We start from the raw sequence: 23625 nt of genomic DNA, 5'->3' as shown, positions 1-23625 counted from the left end.
AAAAAACAGCAAACCATTATCACATCTTTTAATTGTAGATTTAAGGAAAACTCTTTGCTTGCATTTTTTTTAAAAATTGTATTCTTCTGCCTGTTCACTTTTCTTGACTACTGTACAGTCCTTTTACTTCCCCCACTATACACTAGAGAATGGTTTCCACTGAGATCCTTGAACAGGGACCTGTTTTCATCTGTGTACATGGTTTTATCATAAGATGTTTTTATTTTACACATATAAAGTATATTTTACAGAACAAGCAATGAAAGTCAGAATTACCAGCAACTGTTTGAGAGTATGATATGAAAGAAATGTCTGTCATCTGTGAAAAATGCTTAGTTGTAATATATTACAAACCAGTATTTTATCTGTATTTTTCCTACCTACTTACAGTATGGAGTTTAGCCCAATCATGCCTATTCTCATAGATTTTAGGCCTTCTAAACAAATTGTTTATTTGGAATTCTTCCAATGAGGATGCAGATGCATTGCTCATTCACCAGGGCCATGTATTAAGTTTTTTTTTTCTTTTTAGGAAATCAAGCAAAAAGAGCAGTGATTACTTTGAACAAATACAATACAGATGAACCTCTTGAGCTGAAAGGAAAGATCCAAAATTATGTTTAATTTGCTGGATAGCCTGCACATTTCCAAATCTAATCACTCTGAAACATACATCTGGTTCATAATGAAAGGCAGGCATGCATGCTTGTAATTAGAATCTACCATGTTGGCTGGCTTACAAATTGTGTATATACAGTAAAATCTCTGTGTGTTATCACTAGCAATTCACTCAAGTGAAGTGGCAAGTTTAATTTCTGAAAGAAAAAAATAAGAATATGTATTCTGATTACATTAAGAGCATCAAGCTACCTAAATGTACAGCTACTTCACTTATCTACGGAGAATATCTATGAAATTCCTGAGAATGCATACAGTTTTCAGCAATGCCTGAACTCTTTCAATAGATTTCTCACAATAAGTGAAATGGTTTTTAAAGTTCTATTTTTAGACCAAGTGTTACTATACAATCTCACAAATCATGTTTTACAAGTCTTATATAATTTAAATGCATATCAAGCAAAAATCTCAAATCAACACAAGAAAGGCAAAGAAAAAGCTGTTCAATATGTTTAGTAGCTGTGGTACATATACAGTGTTTCAGCAGAAATTACTAAACAAACTCAGCTCAGCTTAGAGAAAAATAAAAACCTGATGGTCATCCCCAAGACCTGTTACTGCTAAACAATTTTAAGTATATCTTGTGCTTCTTGTTATTAGTGGACTTCAAAAGCTAACAAAAACAAAAGCAGACTACTTCATGAATTTTTCACACCAGTCAGAAGAATTTTTTTTTAATTTTAAAATTACTGAGCCATTAATTTGGTAGCAACAGCACCTAATTATTGAAAGACTCCCTATATTGGCATAGTTTTACTTGTTTTCCTCTCACAGTGAAAGAGCTAAACCCCCATTCAGTTAAAGCCACTTTCAGTCAAGTTGCATTCATTCATGCTAAAGGCAATGAGATGATGATGATTTACAATCCATTGTAATGTGGCCCCCATCTTTTATTGATGTGATCAAAGGTATGCGACACCCATTGCTGTTCAAGCACTTTGTATCTTTCCTTGCATATGTAGAGAGGTTTACCACGTCTACAGAGAAAGGGAAAAAAGAAAATCAACTGTTAATAATGCAGAACAGGTGGAACACTGCTACACAGTGGCCCTATATTCATAACAAGTGTTCTAAAAGTAAAGTCAAATTATGTTTCCATTTGGTTTTTTTTAAACATACATGCACACAAATGCCTGAAAAACAGCTTGACTTGCCTGGTGCTCTGTTTGTAAAAGCCTCTAAGGTAGAACAAGACTCACAGGAGAATGAATCACAGACAGAGATAAATGTTAAAATGAAGGTTGCATCTTTATGAACTTTTAACTTCACTTTGGGGCGGGGAGGTACCCTCACCCTTGCTCCAAAATATATTTGGGTAGGTTGGGATTAAGTAGCCTTATGCCATGTAACTAAGGACCCTGCCACACATTACATTTAGGACATGTTAACTGAACTTCAATGCGAGCATCCACACCTTCCAGCAGTAAAACATGTGCTCAGTGCAAGTGTACCATAGCAAGTTACTCCTCCAACAGAAAGCTGTGCCTCTAAATGGTATTATATGGCACATGTTCAACTATTGTGGGATTGCTCTATGAAGATAATACAAATTCAAGATTCTGCACCAAAATCAGCTGTCTGTCAGTCCCAACCTCTGCACCACACCAGAGCAGTCAAAACTGCCAGTGGCAAACCTGGCTTGCTCGGTAGATCCAGCAGTAGGAGTCGCACCCTCTTTCAGGCTCAGCCCTCCATGTCTCCCTCCGCATGCCAACAGTAGCAGAGACCCATCTCATCCTAGTATTCTAGAGCCTGGGCATGTGGGAGGTTGTGGGCTCCAAGCATGCATTTGCACATCCTCACAGGCAAATGTGCAAGCTGTGACATCCAGTATCAAGGTCAGTGGCAAGGAGCAAGGCTCTTGCCCTGTCCAAAGCAAGCTGAGATAATAGTAAGCATTACCAAGCAACTGCTCAGGACACATTCTAACTTGATGAGGAACAACAACGTTTACTACAGGCTAAAGAAAATGTGTGCTAAGTGCCCTTGTGTGACCAGATCCTAAAAGTCAGAGCTGACCTCTTCAGACTAACCTCTAAAATTTTGCCCTTCTCTGAATCTCCTCATTTCCTTCTTCCAAGGGGGAATAAGTGTTTCTATGGATACTTGGTCTGTGAAAACTTAAGGTTTCCACTTTTTAACTCTGGGCTAGTCAGGGTTAATAAGATTATTTGCAGTTGTTTACCTCTGCAAACAAGCCCCTTTAACCTCTCACGGGTCTTAAGCACTGTAACCTAATTGCAAATTATAACCAAACTCTTATATTCAAAATGCCTGTCTGTTTTCCCTGTTAGACTAGATGCTGCAAAAAGGTGGGAAATTCCACTAAACATCTCTTCAATATCAGGAAAAATTGCTTCCTGATTCTTCCAAATGTGTGGTGAGTTAGACTCACAATTCAAAAGATACCTGCACTGTAGGGTATCAACCAAGTACACTGGCTACTACCTGTTGTGAGGGATTTACACAAAAGAGTGATTAAGGGTACAGTCAGCTCTCCCTCATACTACTGTTCAGCCAGTATCAGCTAGAAAAGGAAGAAAATCTCTCCTTCTACCTTTCTCTCCCCCCTCATCTCCCCTCTGTGCTGTCAAGAGAAAGAAAGGGATAGGAAGGTGCCCTAATGCCAAAAGATTACCCCTTCCTTTCCCCTCCTCTCTGTTCAATCAAATAATCCAACACTCTACTTATATGTGGTTGGCCAGTATTTTGGAATAGGCTAAGATACAGCTAATACTATTTTAATGCTATATTTCTATGAAAAAATCTAACACGGAAGCCTAGATCCCCTCTACAGTTACTACTGAGCATCTACAAGAACAGAGAGTCAATAATAGAATTCAATAGGTTCTTAACACTTGCAGCTCTGCATTAAAACAATATTTATATCATAATACCATGATGATTTAGGCTTCATCTGCCTTGCAGGGGTTGAGAAAGATTTTTCTTCCTCATTGCACAAGTAACCAGATGTATTCTGGAGTTTTCCTGCCCTTCTCAGAAGCCATCACCAATGGATATGGGACACTGGAAAAAGCAAGCTGGTGTTCTAAGGTGGCACAAGGAACTTTTTTGATGATTGACTGAAGCTCAGGATAAAAATTATCAAAAGATTTGGGGTTGGAAAGAAATTTCCCTGAACTCAGAGCAGCATGAACTGTGGGGAGTTCTCACTGCACTCTTGAGGGTAGTTTGCTTATGTGGATCAACCGAAACCCCTGGCAGATATATGTTTATTTAATGGTGCGATGGGATCTGATTCCCAATCCTAACAATTGTGCATCCAGCCATGCCACAAGTGCATCAGATCCAAATCATGCCTTTTCTACTTGCCAGTGCAGATGGAATCCAGGAACACAACTGCGCCACAAATGTAATGTCTGTCAGGGGTTTAAGCAATCTGTTTAATCAATTTCTTCTTGCTATACCAGCTTTGGGCACCAGCTCAGTCTCTCCTATCCTGTGTTTGTGGCACACAATAATTTGATCTTCTGCAGACTGGAATGCTCTGGTGTAACTAAAGTCACAAATCAAAACTTAATGATCCACAATATACAGGGGATCAAGACTAGATTAAATAATGATCCTTTGTATCCTTGAACTTTATAAGATCTATGAAAAATAGCTCTTTCAGGATTGAAGAGAAGGAAGCCAGTGAAGACTGGATGTAATCCTCTATAAAGCTTATATCCTGTCTCTCTGAATCAATGAATAGTACTCTGTGTAGATCAGTAGAAGGCCTGCAAGATGCCACTCTCATCTGTCTAAAGGTGGTAATCCACAGGCACCTTTGCAATTAGCACAACTTATTTAATAAGTTCTACATTATTTATTTTACATAGAGAATGTGAATATAGCCATTAATATAAATATAATTATAGCATTTCAGTTTCTACCCATGTGCTACTTCAGAAGCAATCGACAATAATCAAGCAGCTCTGGTTCACTGTATTACATATACTTAAACAACACAGCAAGATCTAAACATGCTTATGTTAAAATGTTACCTAAGATCTCTGTCTTCTTCACCATGTGCATCTAGATAAACAGAACCCCAAAGGCAAAAACGATGGCCTCGAATAATGATGATTACAGATGCATTGATCAGAAGAAATATTCCTGTCCCAGCTCCACAGTTTTGAGAGTGCTAAAAGTTATATTTTGGAGGTAAGAGAATAATGTAACTGTCAGTTTTATAATAAAAAGTTAAGACTGTTTTATTGTAAGTGCACAATTTATATATTTAGTCATGTCACTTGCCAATTTAAGAAAGTAAAGCCTGCCCCATACATTTTATGAAGGAGCAAAAATACTCTACATATATGTTGCTGTGACACACACACACTCTCTCTCTCTCTCTCTCTCTCTCTCTCTCTCTCGGGATAGCAGTTTGAGAAAATACTAAGCAGAACAAGCTACCCTGACAATCTACTTTACTATAGGGAAATGTAATGACTTGTTATTGGCAGAAACCTATCACTTAGTATGGCAAAATTTTATGTTTAGTGGACAGCGAGAATCAGATATTGTCTTCAATGCTATGAAGTATTTATCTTTATCTTACAAATGGACACTTGTTGCCATACACAGCTCCTAAGCTTTCCTAGCATACTATCTAGAGGGTCACCTTTAAAAAAATATTTAGGATTTGGGGGGGTTACATTTTTCATTATTCTCAAACAACAATCTTTATTAACTGAAGCAATTCATTTTTGTAATAACTTTAGAGAGGTAGCACTACTTTCCACCTATAAAACACCTTTTATCCAAAGGTATCAAAGGATTCCAGAATAGTATATAAAACTTTTGTCTTTTTTTCATGGCTATTTTTAGGAAAATACATTCAGAGATCAGGCTGAGAAAGACAATCACGGAAAATATATTATTTAAATTAGGTGTTAGGTATGCCCCTTTCGTTACTGTAATTTTGCAGTGAGAAAAAAATTATAGAAGCAAAGGGAAAATATGGCAGAGACCACATTTTCAGAAGTTCCTGCCTACTACAGGCATTTGAGTGTTTCAGGCTCAATTTGACAGGAGGGATCCAATTTGCACCCATGACCTGGCCACCTAAAGTATCTGTTGTAATCACTGGGAGCTAAAGACACCCAGTTAGGCTTCTTTGGAAGCCAGCTTGAGATATCTAGAACAGGGGTGGCCAACCTGCAGCATGGGTGCCACATGTGGCACAGGCAGCCTGTGTAGCACACAGCTAGTTGGGGAAGGGGCAGACATCACGGTGGCAGTTGGGGCAGGGAGCACAGGGCAAGGAGTAAATAGCAGAGCAGCAGATAGGGTAGGGGAAGGGGATCAAAGTGGAACTTAGGGAGGGTGTGTTAATTAATTTGTGGCTCCCCCACCACTGATCTAGGCCATATAGAAACAAACACCTAAAGTCTGAAAATACTGCCCAAGTGACCTGCTAAAGTAACTCACTGCATCAAGCCTGTGGCAATTCAAATATAAATCTGTTGCCCTGAGCACACTAACAACAGGTTGGAATGGTTTTGACACTATGGACTGCTATTTGAAATTTCAGGGTTTATCTTATTAATCATGCATAGGTGTTTGTGCACCCAACAGTGTTATTTGCTTGGCACCTTTAAAAAGATTTCATGGCACCCTGGTTGAGAATCACGGTTCTAAGGACTCTCCTCAAGCAGCTTCCTTGGGGGAGGGCAGAACCCTGACAGAGATGGACACCCACTAAAACTTTTAATTAAAACATGTTCGGAGAAGAAAATCCTCAGAAATGAATAAGGGCAGCAAAAATTCTTAGTAGTTTTAAGATTCTCTATCAAATCTGCATTTGTTATCTCTTACCAGTACACATTCACAGTAACTCTGTTGTTTGCAGCAAAGTCCTTTCAGGCACACAAATGTACCACAAACTAAACAGACAGCAGGATCTTTGGGGACCTTAGTACAGACAGTACAAGTCTTTCTGTGATAATACTGGAAGATGGTATTATAATTCTCAGGCAACTGAAGGAGACGTGGCAAGTCCCACTTAGGCTCCTGAATAAGCAAAGCCTAAAAAGAAAACAAGAAAATACAGCTGTACATAGATTTACTTAAAACCAACAAAGTAAATGTCAAACTTCTTTGAAGAAAGGGAGTGTGCACTTTGAGATTTTATGTTCTTACTGTATTCCACACAAGCTCAATTGTGTCCTGTGACAGCCACCTGCCCTCTAGCTGAAGACAACTAGATGTGGCTTTCTATAGCAGTGGTTCTCAAATTTTTGCACCTTACATCCCACCTACATAAGGTTAAAAAATCCTGGTCCCACCAGTCAACAAACAGGAAGAGGTGGGGGTCTCCCAGAGGCCAATCAAAGTGCACAAAAGCAAAACCAGAAGTCCCATTGTGGCACTTCCAGTTTCACTGCTGCAACCTGAGTCCCACCTAAAGGACTTTCACATCCCACCAGTTGAGAAACCCTGTTCTATAGCAGTAAGGCTTCCCCCTGAGAACTCTATGCCTGAGTAAGCTGTTCTGTTTACCCAACTCTTAAGGGTGTAACCTGACTACTATTATTTTTTCCCCAAGACACAATGATATAGATTTTCTAAATGTAACTAATTTCACAGCTAAAAGAAGCCTAGTCTATGCTGAGGAGGTCCTCTAACTATGGTCATCCAGGAGTGGATCCAGGGGGGTGCAATACCCCCCTTTCAGTTGACCACACTGCAAAAGCAGCAGTCAGGGTCTTTTTTTAAGTCCATGAAACAAGTAAGCATCCTCCCCTCCTCTCCCCTCCCCCATCTCCCACTGATGCTATCTCCAGCTGCTGGGGCAGAGGTGGAGTGGGAGCTCCAGAGTTATTCCTGCCCATTCTAGCTGGGCTGTACGGGAAGTCAAGCTCAGTCAAGAACAGCAGCAGCTGGCAGGTTTTACCTCCCTGACCAGTCCCCCAGATGTTCCCCGCTACCCTGAAAGCAGGCATGGGGGAAGGGAACCTCCCCTTCACTACCACTGTCGCTAGCCAAGCCTGGGTCTACATGCAGCCCAGTGGCAGCACGGCAGGAGTGGCTCTGGAACTTGAACCCTTCTGTCCCCTTCCCTCTCCTGCTGTGTGTGTGTAGGGGTAGGGGGTAGAAGCAGGGGTGCAGTCAGCCCTGCAGTCCCCTTTATAAAATCCTGGATCTGCCAGTGTGGTCATCAGTGGGTAGTCAATCATACGATTTAATTATTGCTAATCCCCAGTACAGACCAGCAAAACTGCTACTTGTACTGAAATTTAGGACCAAGATTTTCAAAAGAAAAAGGTGAAGTTAGGTTCTGAAATTTGTACTGAGCAACTGGCTGTCAACAATTCACATGAAGTCAACAGGAATTGCTGAATATTCTATACATCTGGAATATTAGACAAGCCAATGCCTAATATTGGTTTTCTAATTTTACTGCCTGCTATTATTGAATATCTTACGCTATTTTTTTTTTTAAAAGAGCCAGCAAATGAGCTGAGTCTACTCAATTTTGCAGTCAGCCTGCTGACAGGCATGTAAATAAAACTGGGTATATTTTTATCATATTCCCGTTTTGCAATTTTACAGGAGTTTAGAAGGCCAGGAATTCAGTAAAATACAGTAAAACAGCAATTGCCTATTTTCAAGTGTAAAAGGTACATATAAACAGTTTTATGACCATGGCTGGCCATAGCCTTTTGGATAAATCAGATCTACTGGGGCAAAAACACTGTAATTAAAATTTAGGGTTCACATTTTCACAGCATTTAACCTAAATTGTACATGCAAATCCTATGCAATTGCAACAAGTGCAACAATATTATGGGTTCCAGAGTCTGTCTCTTTCCTGCCTACCTGTCTCTACAAACTTAGAAAATATTGTTTCAAACTGTTTCAATATAATTATTGAAATAGAAAATGAAACGCTGTAATGGATACCTATTTAAACTGACTGCAATTATTTGTTGACCTAGTTTTTCACTACACAATGGATGCTTTCATTGGGCACCTATACAAGTGCTCCAACATGCTCTGATTAGAATGTGCTGGGAGTCTGCTGTGGCGTTCTAACTGGAACGCTCCCAGGTGCTCCAACACCATTTTGAAACACAGGATACTGAATATATGAGGCACTGCAGGTGTTTTAATTAGAGCGGCTCCCAAGAGCTCCCACCAACACCACCCTGGAGCATATGTAAAAATGCCCATCATGTTTAAAAGTTTATTTAATCGATCCAGGCCTTGATATTGTTAAATGTTTCCCTCTGCACCATTCAAAGAAGACACAGCATCTCTTACAGCTCAATCTATTAAAGATCTTTCATTTACCTGACTGTCAGTTTTACTTCTCTTTTCCACATACTTTTCACTTCTCATTGCAAGAGCTACAGTAATCTATTTCAGTTCTTAATCAACATTAGGTTTATTCTTTGCCTCTTTAATTGCTGTGATAAGTAGGTAATCAAGATTTTTGTAATCTAATATTATTTTGCCTTGGTAAGTAAAGATCAACAATGCTGAATTTCAGGATAAACAGTCCACTTTTAAGTTATTAACCATATCCTTGGGATAAATTTTCAAGCAATTATTACAGGAATTTATATCTGTAACTCCCTGACTTTCATAGGTGTTGGGGTGACAAATGTAATTAGGCATCAAGCTAATATCCCAGGCTGGAAATGGACTTTGAGACCCCTAGCTAGACATAAAACTAGTTTTTTTCTGACACAGTGCCCTGTAAAAAAACCATCCTCTTGTTTTGGCCATAAAATCTTTTTTTCCCCTAGAAATATAAAGTGGAACGGGACCTGCAGTGAACAGATGGAAAACTCTGCCCTCCTTACAACTTGAACTCTTCTGGGATCTATCATCTTACGGTCTTATGTTCAAGCTAATAGTATACCCATTTTGGCCACTGATGCTCTGTTTTCTCTCCTCATCAGCTTATGCACTTTCATTTTTCCCAAGTGTTTTAACTGAAAATGCTCAGAATATTGACAGGCAATACAACAAATCCAATTAACGAGTGGGACAGGTCATATTTGTTTATTTGGCAGTTTTCTAGAAGGATGCAACTTCTGTAGGATCCTCAAAAAATGCTATTTCAAATACTCATCTCCAACTTTCAGAAAGCACATGGTTTTGGAGTCTTCCTTTTCTTTTTGATAAGATTCCTAACCTGTCTAACCCATATTCATTAAAACTATTTTGTTTTGTTAAAATTTCATAAAAAGCAAATTTTAGATGCTTTTTTAGAAACAGAAGTGTATGCGTGCATACAGTGAAACAAGTGACTCTTCTTACACATCAACACTGTATTAAGGGGGTTACATTTTACATACCTTAGCTTGTTCTGGATGCCCATCTGCAAATGAAGCCAATTCTAAGCACCACTGAGATATCATGTCAAAAGCTGGCACTGGCCAATCAAGGCAAGAGGCACTAGTAAACTGATGTGATGACTGAAACGATGGTAAGAGACCCAGGCAACTTGCAAGAACAGTAAATTCTTCATGTTCCTTTTAGACATGAAATATAAAATCTTAGCTTATTTTGTTATAAACACGAAGTATTACACTATTCTTATCAATTAATATGCCTCAATGACTTTACAGCTGTCTTGGCAGAGCCTGCTTGGAAGAATATTTGGGAGGAATTAATACAAAAAGGCTCTAGTTTTCCTAAAACAATGAGGACTGTATTTTCCAATCCACAAAGTTCACACTTTGCACTGTTTACAGCAATCAGAGACCCTCTCACATCAGTTCCCCACAACTAGGGAATCTTCACTAGTGTAAAGATAGAGGCACAAGTCTCTATGCCTGAAGATTTTGGTTCCAATGACAAAGAGAGAAACAGTTTCAAGGAAGGAGAGAACAGAGAGTAAGGCTTTGCTACATCTGACTTCCTACTCCTGTAAAGTCCCTGAAGACCTTACATTAGGGATATAAGTTAAAGCTGCTTTGTTGCAGTGGAGAATAAAGCCCATGAAATTTTAGCTTACACTAAGTCAACCCATGACTAAAGGAGTAGTGCAATCTACAAATTATGAACTAGTTTTAATATTACTTTGGTAATTCATGACAGAAGCAAATGAATGTTTAGGACTCCAGTCCTACATGTATATGCTTAACTTTTTACCATGAGAACACTCAAACTAATTTCAATGGAACTAATTACTTGCCTAAAATTAGCTCATATATCACTTGCAGAATTGGGGCCTAAGCTAATAATTAGAGAAAAGGACAATAAAAAGGTAAATTAAGGCCATAAATTTTAGCAGAGAAAATGAATGGAATAAGAAAACATAGGGGAAGATGACCAAAAGAAAAAAGTGAAGTATTTATTAATGAGTTAGGGTATGTCAAAAAATGCCCACAGGCTTGCAAGAAATATATTATTAAAGGAGAGAGCAATGTTGATAAGGTATAACCAAGGGTAAGAGAGAAGAGGCTTCAAATTAATAAATGACAGGACCGGATTATAAAGTGAAGTTAAGAATATGTACAAATGGAAAGAAAACTTGTGTTGGAGAATGTAAAGAAACATGCACAAAAGATTACGCCAAATATTAAGACATTTTGCAAGAATACAGAATAATAGAAATTGGCAAAGGAGCTATTACAGCTTTTCAACAAATGCATAACTGATTGGCAGAAAAGATACTGAAGATACATGACTGGCTTTTAGAAGGGAAGAACAGGAGAGTAGACACATGCCAGAAACTAAGCTAAAAATAAAATTATACACTATGTAAAATCAGGACCATTTCCAAGCACATATGAACTGAAATGCCTAGCAAGCATCTAGCTTCAAGTTAGAACAAGAATCATTACAGTATTCTGGGTTGAAAAAGCCACAAGGTAAACTAGCAAATACAACTGATGAACTTGTATATGGATAAAAATGACCTATTACGAGGATCTCTCTCTCAATAAAAGATTGCTCTTTTCTGTCCACTGTAATTTTAAAAAGCAGTAAGAATAATTTAATTCTATTTCCATGATGATCATTTCACTAATATATATTCTTGATAAATTCTAAATAGTTGTCCTAGATTCTCTATTTAATTTTATTTTCCCCTTTTACTTCAGACCACTGTCCCTCCCTCTGCCCTCTTATGCCAGTGATGGCCAACTTTCTAGGTAGACATATGTTGGGGAAATTGGCCAGCTACTGTGTAGCACCCATACACAGAAGGGTGTGCTCATACACTGAGGAGCACTGGCCACTTCCCGTCTCTGGGCTCGTTCCTAGCCATGATCAATTAGGCAGAGAACGAGGGAGTGTCGGCAAGATGATTTATTTCTCTGCAGACGGGTTACTCAGTGCTCAATAGACAAAGAGTTCCCTCGATCTGAGTTTGGTAGCACCTTTTACACTAACAGGTCATACATATGCAAATATAGGTATACATAGGCATAAGGCATATATGCATGCACATCTTTGGGGAATGTCCACTAGCTTGGGGGTTTTGTTTTCTTGCTTGCTGTTACAGAGTTACAAAATACACAGAACAAGTTTGCTTACTGTCAGCAAAAGGCTATCTTTAAGCTTAGGGAAAGGTCATATGCTTCTCAAGGGTCAACTGCTTCTCATGGGTCATCTTGTTTTTCTAACACATACCACATATCAAACCCTCTGCCTTCACCAGTGCCATTCCAATCCCCTTCCCCTAGCCAATCTGCTGCTTTCCACACTATCTACTGCTGTACTGCCTGTCCCCTTCCCAGTCTGCCATATGCCACACAGAGACTGCCCATCCCACTACTGGTTGGCCACCCCTGGTTTCTATGATTACAAGTATTTGAAAGGCATACACCCAATTGATCTATTTCTAGAAATAAAGCTTGTTGAAACAAGAGCAGGAGTTACTGTACTGGGAAGCAATGGAATCACACATTCACATGTACATGCTGTAGTCCTATGGAAAGAGGGGGTAACTTGAACTGGTGGCTGGCAAAACTGTCCATAACTCCATCTAGTTTGGGGTGGGCAAAATGTTGGATCTGGCCAGCAGCTTGACTCCATTTCCCAGCAGCCCCTGCCCATGTTGCTGCAGCCAGATTTCATGGAGACCCCAGCAGCAGTGGGGCCATGACAGCACAAAACAAGGGTTTCCAAGGAGACTGGCCCCAGCAGCACTGCCAGGGCATGCAGCTGGGTGGGGAGCTGCTCCAGGTTCCAGCCTGGGATCTTGTCATGGGGACAGTGTGGTCTAAAGCTGGGGCAGAGGCATGATCTGCTGTCTGCACACCCCTGCTTGGGGTGTGCAGGCAGCAGATTGCAGTTTTGCCCCAGCTCTGGACCATGCTGTCACCGCCAAAATATCCTGGCCCCAGAGCAGCTCCCCACCTGGCTGCATGCCCTGCCTGTGATGCTGTGGCCAGTCTCCTTGGAAACCCTGGCCTTGCACTGTCATAGCCCCACCACTGCTGGAGTCTCCACAGAAACCAGCTGCAATGACATGGGCAGGGGCTGCTGGGAAATGGAGTCTACTGAGGGCCTGATTCGGCCCTTGTCTGCCCCAATCTAGAGTAGGTGAGCTTGCAAGCATGCATAACTAAGTATAAATGTAAAGGAGAAAAAACACTTCTTCCATGCATTCCTGGAAAAGATTCATCCTGAAATGTTATGTGCTTGGTATTTGCTTCAAGCTATTTAATGCCTGTAAAATTTCATTGAAACAGGTCCACTATTTCTGAAAAAGGGACTAACCTATAACAAGGCCAGATGTTTCTAGAATATTTTGGCTTTTATGCAATTTTAGTACCTAACTCTCTTAAGTCACCTTGGCAAATTAACTATGGCTACAAGCCCTTTAGGGCAGCAGCTCTCTTATTTGTATTTCTTGTGCATCTCAAAGCTTTCTGTCAGCACTTACTAAAAATGTTCCATGCATTCATTTTTTAATTCTCAATTGGAATGCAGCAAAAAACTTTATATTCACAACAGAATATGAGAGTCCATGTATTAACATTTAATATTTATGCCCCTCTTATAGCAATGGTGACAGGAAGCCAATTGTTTCCTCAATACATCTAAATGTTTAAATGCAGCACATTCTTTATTTTCAAGTCCTTGATTTTTCTCACAGCAGAAAAGCAAATGGGGCTAAGCCTGTAAATGCTCTTCATATAGAACTTTTAACATTTAATGGAGTAAATGTCAATAAATGAGAGGAAATTACGTCCTGGTTTCACTTCTGATAAAAAATAAATCTAATCCTTTAGAAATTATGATAATCTAGCACATGGGTGTCAGACATATGGCCTGTGGATCCGACTTGACCCGTGGAGCCCTATGATCCAGCCCACAGGTCTTGGACAGATGGCACACAGGCTGGACCTGGCACTGCAGGAGCTGGAAGCAGCACAGGGAGTTGATCCAGGGTGCATGCTGCATGCAACACCCACAACAGACGCACCATGCTGGCTCCAGGCCTGGTCTGGATCAGACTGTGCTGGAGCCAGTGCACAGGGCCAGTCTAAATGGAGAGCCATGACAGCATGCACCCCATGCCACACGCAGCACGCATGGCCTGTCCAACCCAATGTGCTGCACATAGCATGTACCGGCCCTACGCTGGGGCTCACTGTACAGGCAGCACAGGGGGCAATATGGGGCATATGCTGCATGCAGCACCCTGCCGGACTAGTACTGAGCGCTGGCTCCAGTGCATGGTCCCAATCTGGCACACAGACCAGCCCAGCCTTATCTGACAACCCTGGTCCAGCACGCTAAAAAGCAGTGCCATTTAATTCTTGCTGGAATAGCATAAAGAGAAACATTCTGTGGATTTTTTGTGTTGCCACATAGCTACGAAAATAAAGGTGAGATATTGTGACCATTTAAAATATTTAAAATTCTATTTGCATACAACAGAGTCCAATTATTCCTGCATATGAATATTCTTTAGACTTCCATGAGTTATGCAAATGAAAAGGAAGGATCCAGCCTATGATATAGACCAAAGCTCTACCCATGACTCCTGATACTACACTAAAAACAAATATCTTGAGCCCTACACCAATGAAATTACTTATTTAAATGCATCTTTAGTCTGCTAGGTGCCAACCAGGAAGTGCGTTACATCTAAACAGATATCTACTGGTGACAATATAAAACACTGAAATTCTCAGTTATTCTGTAGGTGAGACACATTCCCCAATAATGATATGCAATTTAACAGAAAAAACTCTCAGACCTCTGCTTATTGTACCTGGCAACTGGGCAAATCCCCTCCAAAAAGATGGTGTTGAAGAAGGCTTGTGATCCTGAGGAAAGGCAGACAGAACTGCTGTAGGTAACACTCTACTGACTGAGGAGACCAAACACCAGGGCTAATCTACAGTGAGATGAAAAAAGGTCACATTAAAATTCTGCTTTGGCTACATTCACTCCTAAACAAGTAAGTCTGATACGATTCAGGTTAAAAAGTGTGGTGTGTTGTACATTACTTGTCAAAGGATGTAAATTCACTAATATATTCAAGTCATTTAAGAATATAATACCTTCAACTTGGAAACTTTACAAAGCAACATCACTGTAACAGATGTAATGGCTTGTGGGCCATTATAAAACCAACTCTCACAATCTTTTCTAATAACCTTTTTAATAAGGCAATATTCATCTATAGATAATGTCAGAAAAGAACTCAGACTGACAAATCACGTCCAGAAGAATGGGCATTGCACTGGAAAAAAAATTGCAACCTCAGTTTTTGTATTGTTTGTTTCAATACAATCAGAAATCAGGTTAAGAATGTATAGAGTCTAAAATGGGATAAATGTTGGAGAAACTGTGGTGAGAGGAATTTTTATGCATAGATGGTGAAACGTCCAGTCACCAAGGAGTATACTTGGAATTAGTTCTTAATCAAATATTTGTATTGCTTGGTTTTTGTTAGCAAATAATAATAATCCTTTGATAATCCTCCTGGAGCTTTACCGCAGAAAGAACACACTCAAAATAATGAAGACACAATTTCTCCATTCTCAGTAGTCACTTTGAGTCCAATTTCACTAGAAAAAGAAAAATCATCTTCATATAGGAGACTTATGGCATAATATGGACAGCTGTTTTTATAAACAAATTAAGATATCAATTAAGTACCCAGCACCATATACATGGGTCAAGAAGATACTTAAACTATTTAATTACCATTTGTTCAATACTTAAAGTACATTCCTTCACACAACACTTATCCAATTTTTTTAATATTAATATTTGATAAGACAACCTCGCTTTGATAAAAATTAAGAGACTGTAGTTTCACTCAGTTTAATAAAATCACCAGGAACACCAGATCCTGAATGATATCTAGACACTCAGTCTGTAATATGGTAACACCCTTATAAACAAAGTAATTTGATGATCATATACGGATTATGTTTCTCTAAACCAACCTACAGCTGTTTTCATGATTATATTGTTCCTGATAACATAATGATGATTTGTAAACCAACTAAAACTTCCTAAATAAAAATTTGTTAAAAAACATACCATAGGTAATTCATCAGTTTCTCCTTCCACAAATATCTTCCCTTTAGAGAGCTCGCTAATCACATGACCTAGCAATGTTTCCCAAGACTTTTCTCCGTTTGACGTATTCTGTGAAAAAGGCGGAAGAAAATCATGTTACAGACGCCATGGAGTGACTGTTATAAACACATTTTGTATTGAATGGATGATGTTTTAAGTATAAGTAAATGCTATAGAACAGTACACAATATTTAGGATTCAAACTAATATTTGGACAGGCAAAAGCTAAAAAATCCAATGCAATTCAGGTGCAATATATTTAGCATGCACAGTGAAGTTAAATAGCAATTCAATTGTCAAATGCATGCATTACATACAATATGACTGTAACAGGGGGCCTACTGCAGCTGATCTCCGCGTGGCCTGCCCACCTGTTCTTGGGCAAACCGCCCACCTTCTTGCCCACCACGCCTTGGTCTTAATTGATTAATTAATAGATGCAATTAGGCAGTAGGCTGCCCATTTACTGCCCCGCTGCTAGGAGGCACTATCTGCAGCTCCATTCCTCCCCTACACCACAGCCCAAGCCTCACAGACGACATCATTGTTCTCATACGTGCCAGTTCTCCACAATGGGGCCCAGAATCCTGCTGTAGGACCCCCAACTGAGTTCCTCCCTTCAGGCGGACTCCGCCACCGTCATACCGGGCCACAAATCTCCCTGGCATCTGTTCCCCTTCGGGTGCGGTCCCCTCACTGGGACCTTCAGCTCACACTAGCCCTGGCCCACCTCCAGGCAAGTAGGGACCCCAGGCCCCTGGCTCTTGGGCATCCCTCTTGGTGGGCCTCCTTGCCCTTCTGACCCTCCTGGTCCTGGCCCCCGCCTGGGCCAGTCAGGGGAAGCTCTGGCAGGCCTCGAGATATGACCCATACTCTTTTCCCAAGGTCCCCCTCTCTGGGTCCTCCTTTACTGACGTGGGGAGCTGGGGTTACCCCACACCATGACTGGTGCCTCAGGGTCTCACCAGGGACTCTCACTCCCACCCTGGGCAGCAGGTCGTGGTGCTACTACTGGTGTTATATTCAACCCAAACTCTGCCTCCTTGCATTGGAGGACTCACTGGGGTCAGGACTCAGCTCTCTCTCTCTGGCTGAGCCCCCTCTCCCTTCACAGGGCTCCACATGCTGCCCCCCTCACACTGGGGGCTCCACACACTCGTAACGCCTCCTTTACTTGGGGTCTCAGGGCTTCCCTCCACAGGTGGGCTCAGGTGGCTGTAGCTGCGTCTGGCCCCAACTCTCCTCCTCAGTCTCGAACCCCCACAGGGCTCAGGTGGCCTTGGCCACACATGGCCTCCAACTCTCCTCCTCGGGGCTTGCACCCCCACAACTACCTCTGACTTACGTGACCCACCCTAAGGTGAGGGCTAGGGGTTAAGGCACCCCGAACTGCCTTTCACCGGGGTGATCACTGGCCTGGCATTTCCTTGGGGCTCCCGCACCACTGGGAGCCCCACCAGGCCACCCACTCCCGGCAGGGTGTAGTTTCCGGTCATACCCAGGACCAGGAGCCTCCTACCATCCCCTACAGCTTCTCCCTTATCTCCGGGTGAAACTCGGCAGCCTTCAGGCCAGGCAATGTCGTTGCCTGACCTCCAGCAGCCAAACTGCCTTGTTTATATAGGCAACCCTGAGTCTAAAATGGGTGCCCTCATTAGGCACATGGAGGACGCCAGCTCCAGGGCCTTAAAGTGGCAGGCACACCTAGTGCCCTGCCACAATGGTGACAATTTCTAATAATGTATTTCCCACTTTTCTTGCATGATAATAAAAATGCTGATTTTAAAATTAGAGATAATTTTATGATTTATCATCACAGTTTAAATATAATTTAAACTTGAAATAACCCATTCTAAAAAAGGAATTCCCTATAATGTGTTAACACAAATGAGAAAAGAAACGTTTCCTATTTATACTAAACAGGGAAGATGCTATGAGAAAATGAAATATTATGTACAAAGTATGGGTAATATTTACTACAGGCAAGAAAAAAATTATTCAGTGGAATTATTTTTTAATTGGTTACTTAGACTTGTACCATAGTAATTATGATTTAGTAAAGCAAAGCATTTCAGGAAACAAAATAAGCCAAGGTCTCCATAAATATCTTCCTTAACATTATATCAAAATATATACAAATAGTACTAATATTAGATATCAATGTTAGTGTATGTTAGTATAGTATAACACAACTACCAATGAGACATAAGGATGAGTCTTTAACTATAAAAACTAAAACAAAACAAATAAAATGGGCTTAAAGGTTTAGAATACAACGAAGTATAAAACTGAACAACAATTTCCTTAATGTACAAAAATTATTGTCATCTCTGTCCATCAGGCAGAACGTAAGGCAAGATGGCAGCTTAGAGACTAACTGGTTCACAGAGGCATGAACTTTGGTAGGCAACAGCCCAATTCAGCAGATGCTATGAATGAAATTGCAGAAAGAAAAGGTTTTAAATAGAAAGGAAACAAAGAAAAGGGGCAGGGGGTGGGGTGGGGTGGAGGGAAAGACGGGGATGGAGAACTGCTGAGTAGCAAAAAGTGGGCTGAATAGCTCAAAAGGAATAAATAAAGCAGTTAACACATTTACGGATATTAGTGGTTAATAGCTGCAGTTAAAAACTAGCCCAAGTAATAAAAATCTATATTTTGTGTCCAGACCATGCTTCACACAATCCAGTCTGTGGATGATTTAGTGTTCTACAATTTCACATTTGGTTTTTAAAATTTTGTTGTTTAACGATAGCTACTCTGAGGTCAATGAAGGAATGTCCAGGGAAGTTAAAGTGTCCTGCCACAGGCCCTTTTTGTCTTTCTGGAATCAATGGTAAATCAGTGTAGATTCATTCTTTTATGTAGCAATTGCCCCATCTGACCAATGTAGAGAGCAAAGGGGCACTGTAACCAGGTGATGGCATATATGACATTAATAGAGATGATGTGGTCTGCATCGATGATGGGGCACAGCTAGCATCTGGGTCTGTAGCAGGCTTGCTGCTGGCTTGCTGAAAACTGGAGTTAGGTAGCCTGTTGCTAGAGAGATGTTGTCTGAGTTTGGGAGGGGAGGGAACGGCTAATATCTGTAAGCCATGAGAGGTTTGTCCCCTAAGACTACCTTGAGATGGTTATCATTTTTCAGTATGGGCTGAAGATCATTGATGATTTGCCCAAGGTTTTCAAGCTGGAAACTGTAGGTGATGATGAGAGGAATTCTACTGTCCTTGTTACAGGGCTGGTATTGCAGCAAGTCAAAGCAGAGTGGTTCTATTATTTTGAGTAACTATGGTTTTGGGACTGTATTGTAAGTGTAGGGACCTGGAATAGGGCTTCCTAAATTGTGTATCCCAGTCAGTGGGATTACAGCAGCTATGGTTATAACACAGACCTTGGCTACATCCACAAACAATGGATGTAGTAGTATGCTTAGGATGAACACTGGTGACATAGAAATAGCTGTAGTGGTCAGCTGGTTTCTGATACAGTATGGTAGTGATGTAGCCATACAAAGTTTCACAGTGGTACCCAAGAAATGAACTTGCTGGGTGGAGTGTTCAAGAGTCAGTTTGACAAAACAATGGAAATTGTAAACGTTCTGATATATCAGTTTTCGTAACTCACTTCGGTTGCAATTCCCATCATGTGAATTCATTTCCATGCGAGTCGTGGAGAGAAGGAACCAAGGACTAGCCCTTCTCATTACTTAAACACTTTGCTCAGGCCTAAAGACTGCAGTTCCAAAAATCTACTGCAAGTCTTTCCTTCTGAGAACTTGATAAAGAGATGTTTCCTCCCTACTCTATGTGTAATCTCTCTCAGACTCTGTTATCCCTGTATGCCTTTTTTCTGACCATTCATTCTCAGCTACCATTTTCAGTTTATTCTTTTTTCCTCTTGTCTTTTTAATACCACTTTGCAGTCTTTTTTGCTTATTTTTTAATATTTCTCTTGTTTCTCTTTTTTTGCTCTGTTTGATTTACCTACACCAAACACAAGTGATGTGCAATGACTTCCCACACAATACTGTTAACATCCAAAGACAGGCATGTCAATCAAAAGTCCAGCTTTTTCTTTTTGTAGCAAAAAGAATATACTAGTGCTAATTAATTAGTTGGGTATGTCAAGGTTCACCATTTGTGACTGTAAATGCCTTTAAGAAGCAAAGGAAATATTGCTTAATTACTCCCTTCCTTGGTCCAAGAACACAGTTTGGTAAATTATGTCATATATTGTTTACAAGTTGTAAATACTTCCATACTGGTATAAAAATTGGAAAATAGTATTATGTTTATTAATAGTATGTAGCAAACCCACCTATGGTGTGATGTAATTCTTTATTTTCATATAATCAAATATTTCATCATAGATGACAATTAAAACATTTTAAATGTATGTTTGGATAAAACATGTTCCTTTCTATTTGTATTTTACAAAGGGTAAAAAATACAGCGTATATTTATCAAGCTGACCACGAAAGAATACTAACTGGCAGCATTATTACCTATTTCAAGTGGTCTGTCACAGATTTAAACCTGTAAAATTGGCCATCACTCAAGTCACATTCAGATAAAAAGAAAAATGTACTGATCTAATGTGAAAAGTATCAGGGCAATATACAGTACTAAGAAAAAAATGCAACACCCCCGCAAATCCAGCTAACAATAATGCAACACCCATTCTATTGCCACAGGGGTGTACCATGTGCAGTGAAAAACTCCCAAGCCCTTGGGATCTTGGCAGCCACAATGCTAAGGGTCTAGGGGTGCATGAAACCCCATATGCCAAGCATAAAGCACGATGGGATCTAATGCACGATCCTACAATTGCATCTTACAATTGCAGGTGTGGGCATGGCAGGAAGCCCAACTGTGTGAATTGGGCATTAGATCCCACTGCACCTTTCTCTGCATATGTAGAGGGGACCTAAGTGAAACATGCATATGGGTTTCAAAAAATGAAAATCAGAATTAGTATTTGTATAATTAAAATAGTAGTAAAAATGTTTTTATTAACACTTTTGTAGATGTTTGTGCTCATGACAAGGGGAGACTGATGTTACTGGATACAAGGTGGCATTGTGCAAGCACTTATGTTCAACTCCACTAAAACCTCTCAACTTATGGAACAACATTACAATACCTTCTGTATATTATGAACATGGCTGTATATTCATGCCTAAATATGTAGTTTTAGTTCAAGTGAACAAATATCCACTAAATTAAGCTAAAAACAGACAAAATTAACTCACTTGGTATTTATAAAGCAGTTGAACCAGAGATAAAATTCCAATGAAAAGAAGGCCATATTTATTTTAAATTTACCATTGAAAGATATAGCATTCTAAAAATGCTTCATACATTTCTTAAGCAAATCTATTAAATGTATGGTCTTTAGTAAACTAACCAACCTTTTTAAGAGCTCCTGAGTTCTTCCATGCCATCCTGTCTTCAGCACTACATTTAATAGAAAGTGCTGCCAGGGCTTGAGTATACAACAGTGTAAACAGCACCTTTATAATGCAGGTGAAGTGTTCTATAAAACAAACACAAATCATTAGCTTTCAAACTTTCTACCCAACATACATTGTCTCTTCCAGTTTATATACAGAATGTTTCTCAAATTCATGCTGAATCCAGCATGAAAAAGTACCAAACTTGAAAACACAGAACCATCTTAAAACTGGATATGTTGCTTTTAAATATCTTACCTTGACAACCTGGAAGACCTATAGGAATTTTTACATGTGCACCAGACACAGCACTGGGCACTTTTAATTAGCAAGCCACGCTAATTAAAAGCACCTGCCGCTGCATCAGGAGCCGGTGTGTAAGTTGCGTAGTGTGTGTCAATGCTGAGAAAACGGTGATGTGCTTTGAACTAAAGCACAATGAACATGTCTTAGTTCAAAGTGTACCATTGTCATTTTCTCAGCACTGACATACACTGTGCTACTGATACATGTGATGCATGAGGCTGCTGGAGCGCGTCAATTTATGTGCTCCAGCAGATTCAATTAATCGAGTCGCCTCTAACATGCTGGATTTCCAGCACATCAGAGCAGACTCGCCACGTGTGCAAGTGCCCTATAGTTTCTGTTGTACAGAATGCACAAGCATTCTTGCACTGGTCTATAAATTTATCTTAACCTTGACTGGGAGAAGCTTTCTTTGTGGCCTTAGTGACATTACAAAATTTTGTCCTAGAAACATAGAAAACATGGATAAAAGGGAGCATAAAAGTCTTATAGTCCATCCCCCTGCCCTATGACAGTTTTAATTTAAACCATGCCTGACAGATATGTGCTTACCTTCATCTTAAAAACCTCTAACAACAGAGTAATCTATAATCTCCTGGAATAATCTACAACCACTCCACAGCCCTTCCTGGTCCACTCCCCCTCACTCCTTCCTCCTCATGCTCCTCCTGGAAATAGTCATGTGGGGCAGTTCTGCCTGCTCTGAGCACCTCTGTTTCTGGGAGACACCTTGAAGAGTCAGACTGGGAAGGGCTGCAGCTTAAGCAGGCACTTCTGTCTGCTTTAGGTTTAGCAGATAACCCTAATGAAAGCAGAAGCCTACACTCATACTGCAGCATTTCCCAGTCTGGCTTTGGACAAAGCACACAGGGCACTTATGAAGCATGCTCTGAATCTAAAAAGGTTGACAATCACTGATATAACATGACCCAACAGCACAGTTGAGTTAAAATACGCCCTCCAAGGTCAAGGGCCAAACAAATTTTGTGCATCAAACAAGATTAAAGGGATTTGGAATTCAGTGTTGTGTTCTCTCCCTCCTCTCATATCCAATATTCAGGCAAAGCTATAGGGTTTCTTGGGCACATAATTCCATGTTTGACTGGCTGATTCATCTCTGAACTAGTAACAGTTTTTGTTTAGCAAATGCTAAAGAGAAATTCAGGCAGACAAACCTATGAATTTTGATATTCTTTTAATCCATCTGAACAGAATATACTTAGTAAGCACAACTTGCATCTAAATAGTCTTTTGTAACTACATGATTAAAAAGGCAGTAGTTTTTGTATCATCACCATCTGTATCCTATATTAAACAACCCAAAGCACATACTTTACTTCCTATTTCAACACAAATAAAATAATTTGCTTATAATGAACTGCAGAGTATGTCAGGCATTTGTGATGGTTGCACACTTCCCTGAGAGAGTGATTCCCTGAGCTTGTAAGACAACTGAGTCCGTGCTAGTTTAGTACTTAGCTCCAGTACTGAAGTCTGTTTACAAAGAGATCCGAGTCAGCAGGACAGTGCACATTAATTTAACACAATGAAGGTATGAATGAAAACACAATATGACTTTGTATTTCTCATGCAAAGACTGGTCCATTCTCTGAAAAGAGTTTTCATAGGCACTATTCTTCAAATACCTTAAGACTCACTGTTGCCATTATGTC

General features: G+C 40.1%; 1 protein-coding gene across 1 annotated transcript in view; it reads right to left on the bottom strand.

Annotated features, from left to right (window-relative positions):
* Window positions 1-160: 160 nt before the first annotated feature.
* Window positions 161-23625, bottom strand: part of UBR3 (ubiquitin protein ligase E3 component n-recognin 3 (putative)) — a 354426-nt gene continuing 330961 nt past the window's right edge. Inside the window, exons 34-40 of the mRNA XM_019522846.1 lie at window positions 21605-21729; window positions 16156-16263; window positions 14873-14998; window positions 9993-10169; window positions 6502-6711; window positions 4686-4825; window positions 161-1655 (exon numbers count right to left, since the gene is read on the bottom strand). Of these exons, the coding sequence (XP_019378391.1) occupies window positions 1538-1655; window positions 4686-4825; window positions 6502-6711; window positions 9993-10169; window positions 14873-14998; window positions 16156-16263; window positions 21605-21729 (1004 nt within the window). The 3' untranslated portion in view covers window positions 161-1537. The remainder of the gene's footprint in view (window positions 1656-4685; window positions 4826-6501; window positions 6712-9992; window positions 10170-14872; window positions 14999-16155; window positions 16264-21604; window positions 21730-23625) is intronic.

This window comes from Gavialis gangeticus, unplaced genomic scaffold, assembly GCF_001723915.1.
Source record: "Gavialis gangeticus isolate Ggan-Ray unplaced genomic scaffold, GavGan_comp1, whole genome shotgun sequence".
NCBI classification, from domain to species: domain Eukaryota; kingdom Metazoa; phylum Chordata; order Crocodylia; family Gavialidae; genus Gavialis; species Gavialis gangeticus.
The sequence above is the reverse complement of the archived record's forward strand: the minus strand, read 5'-3'. Positions and strand labels throughout refer to the sequence as shown.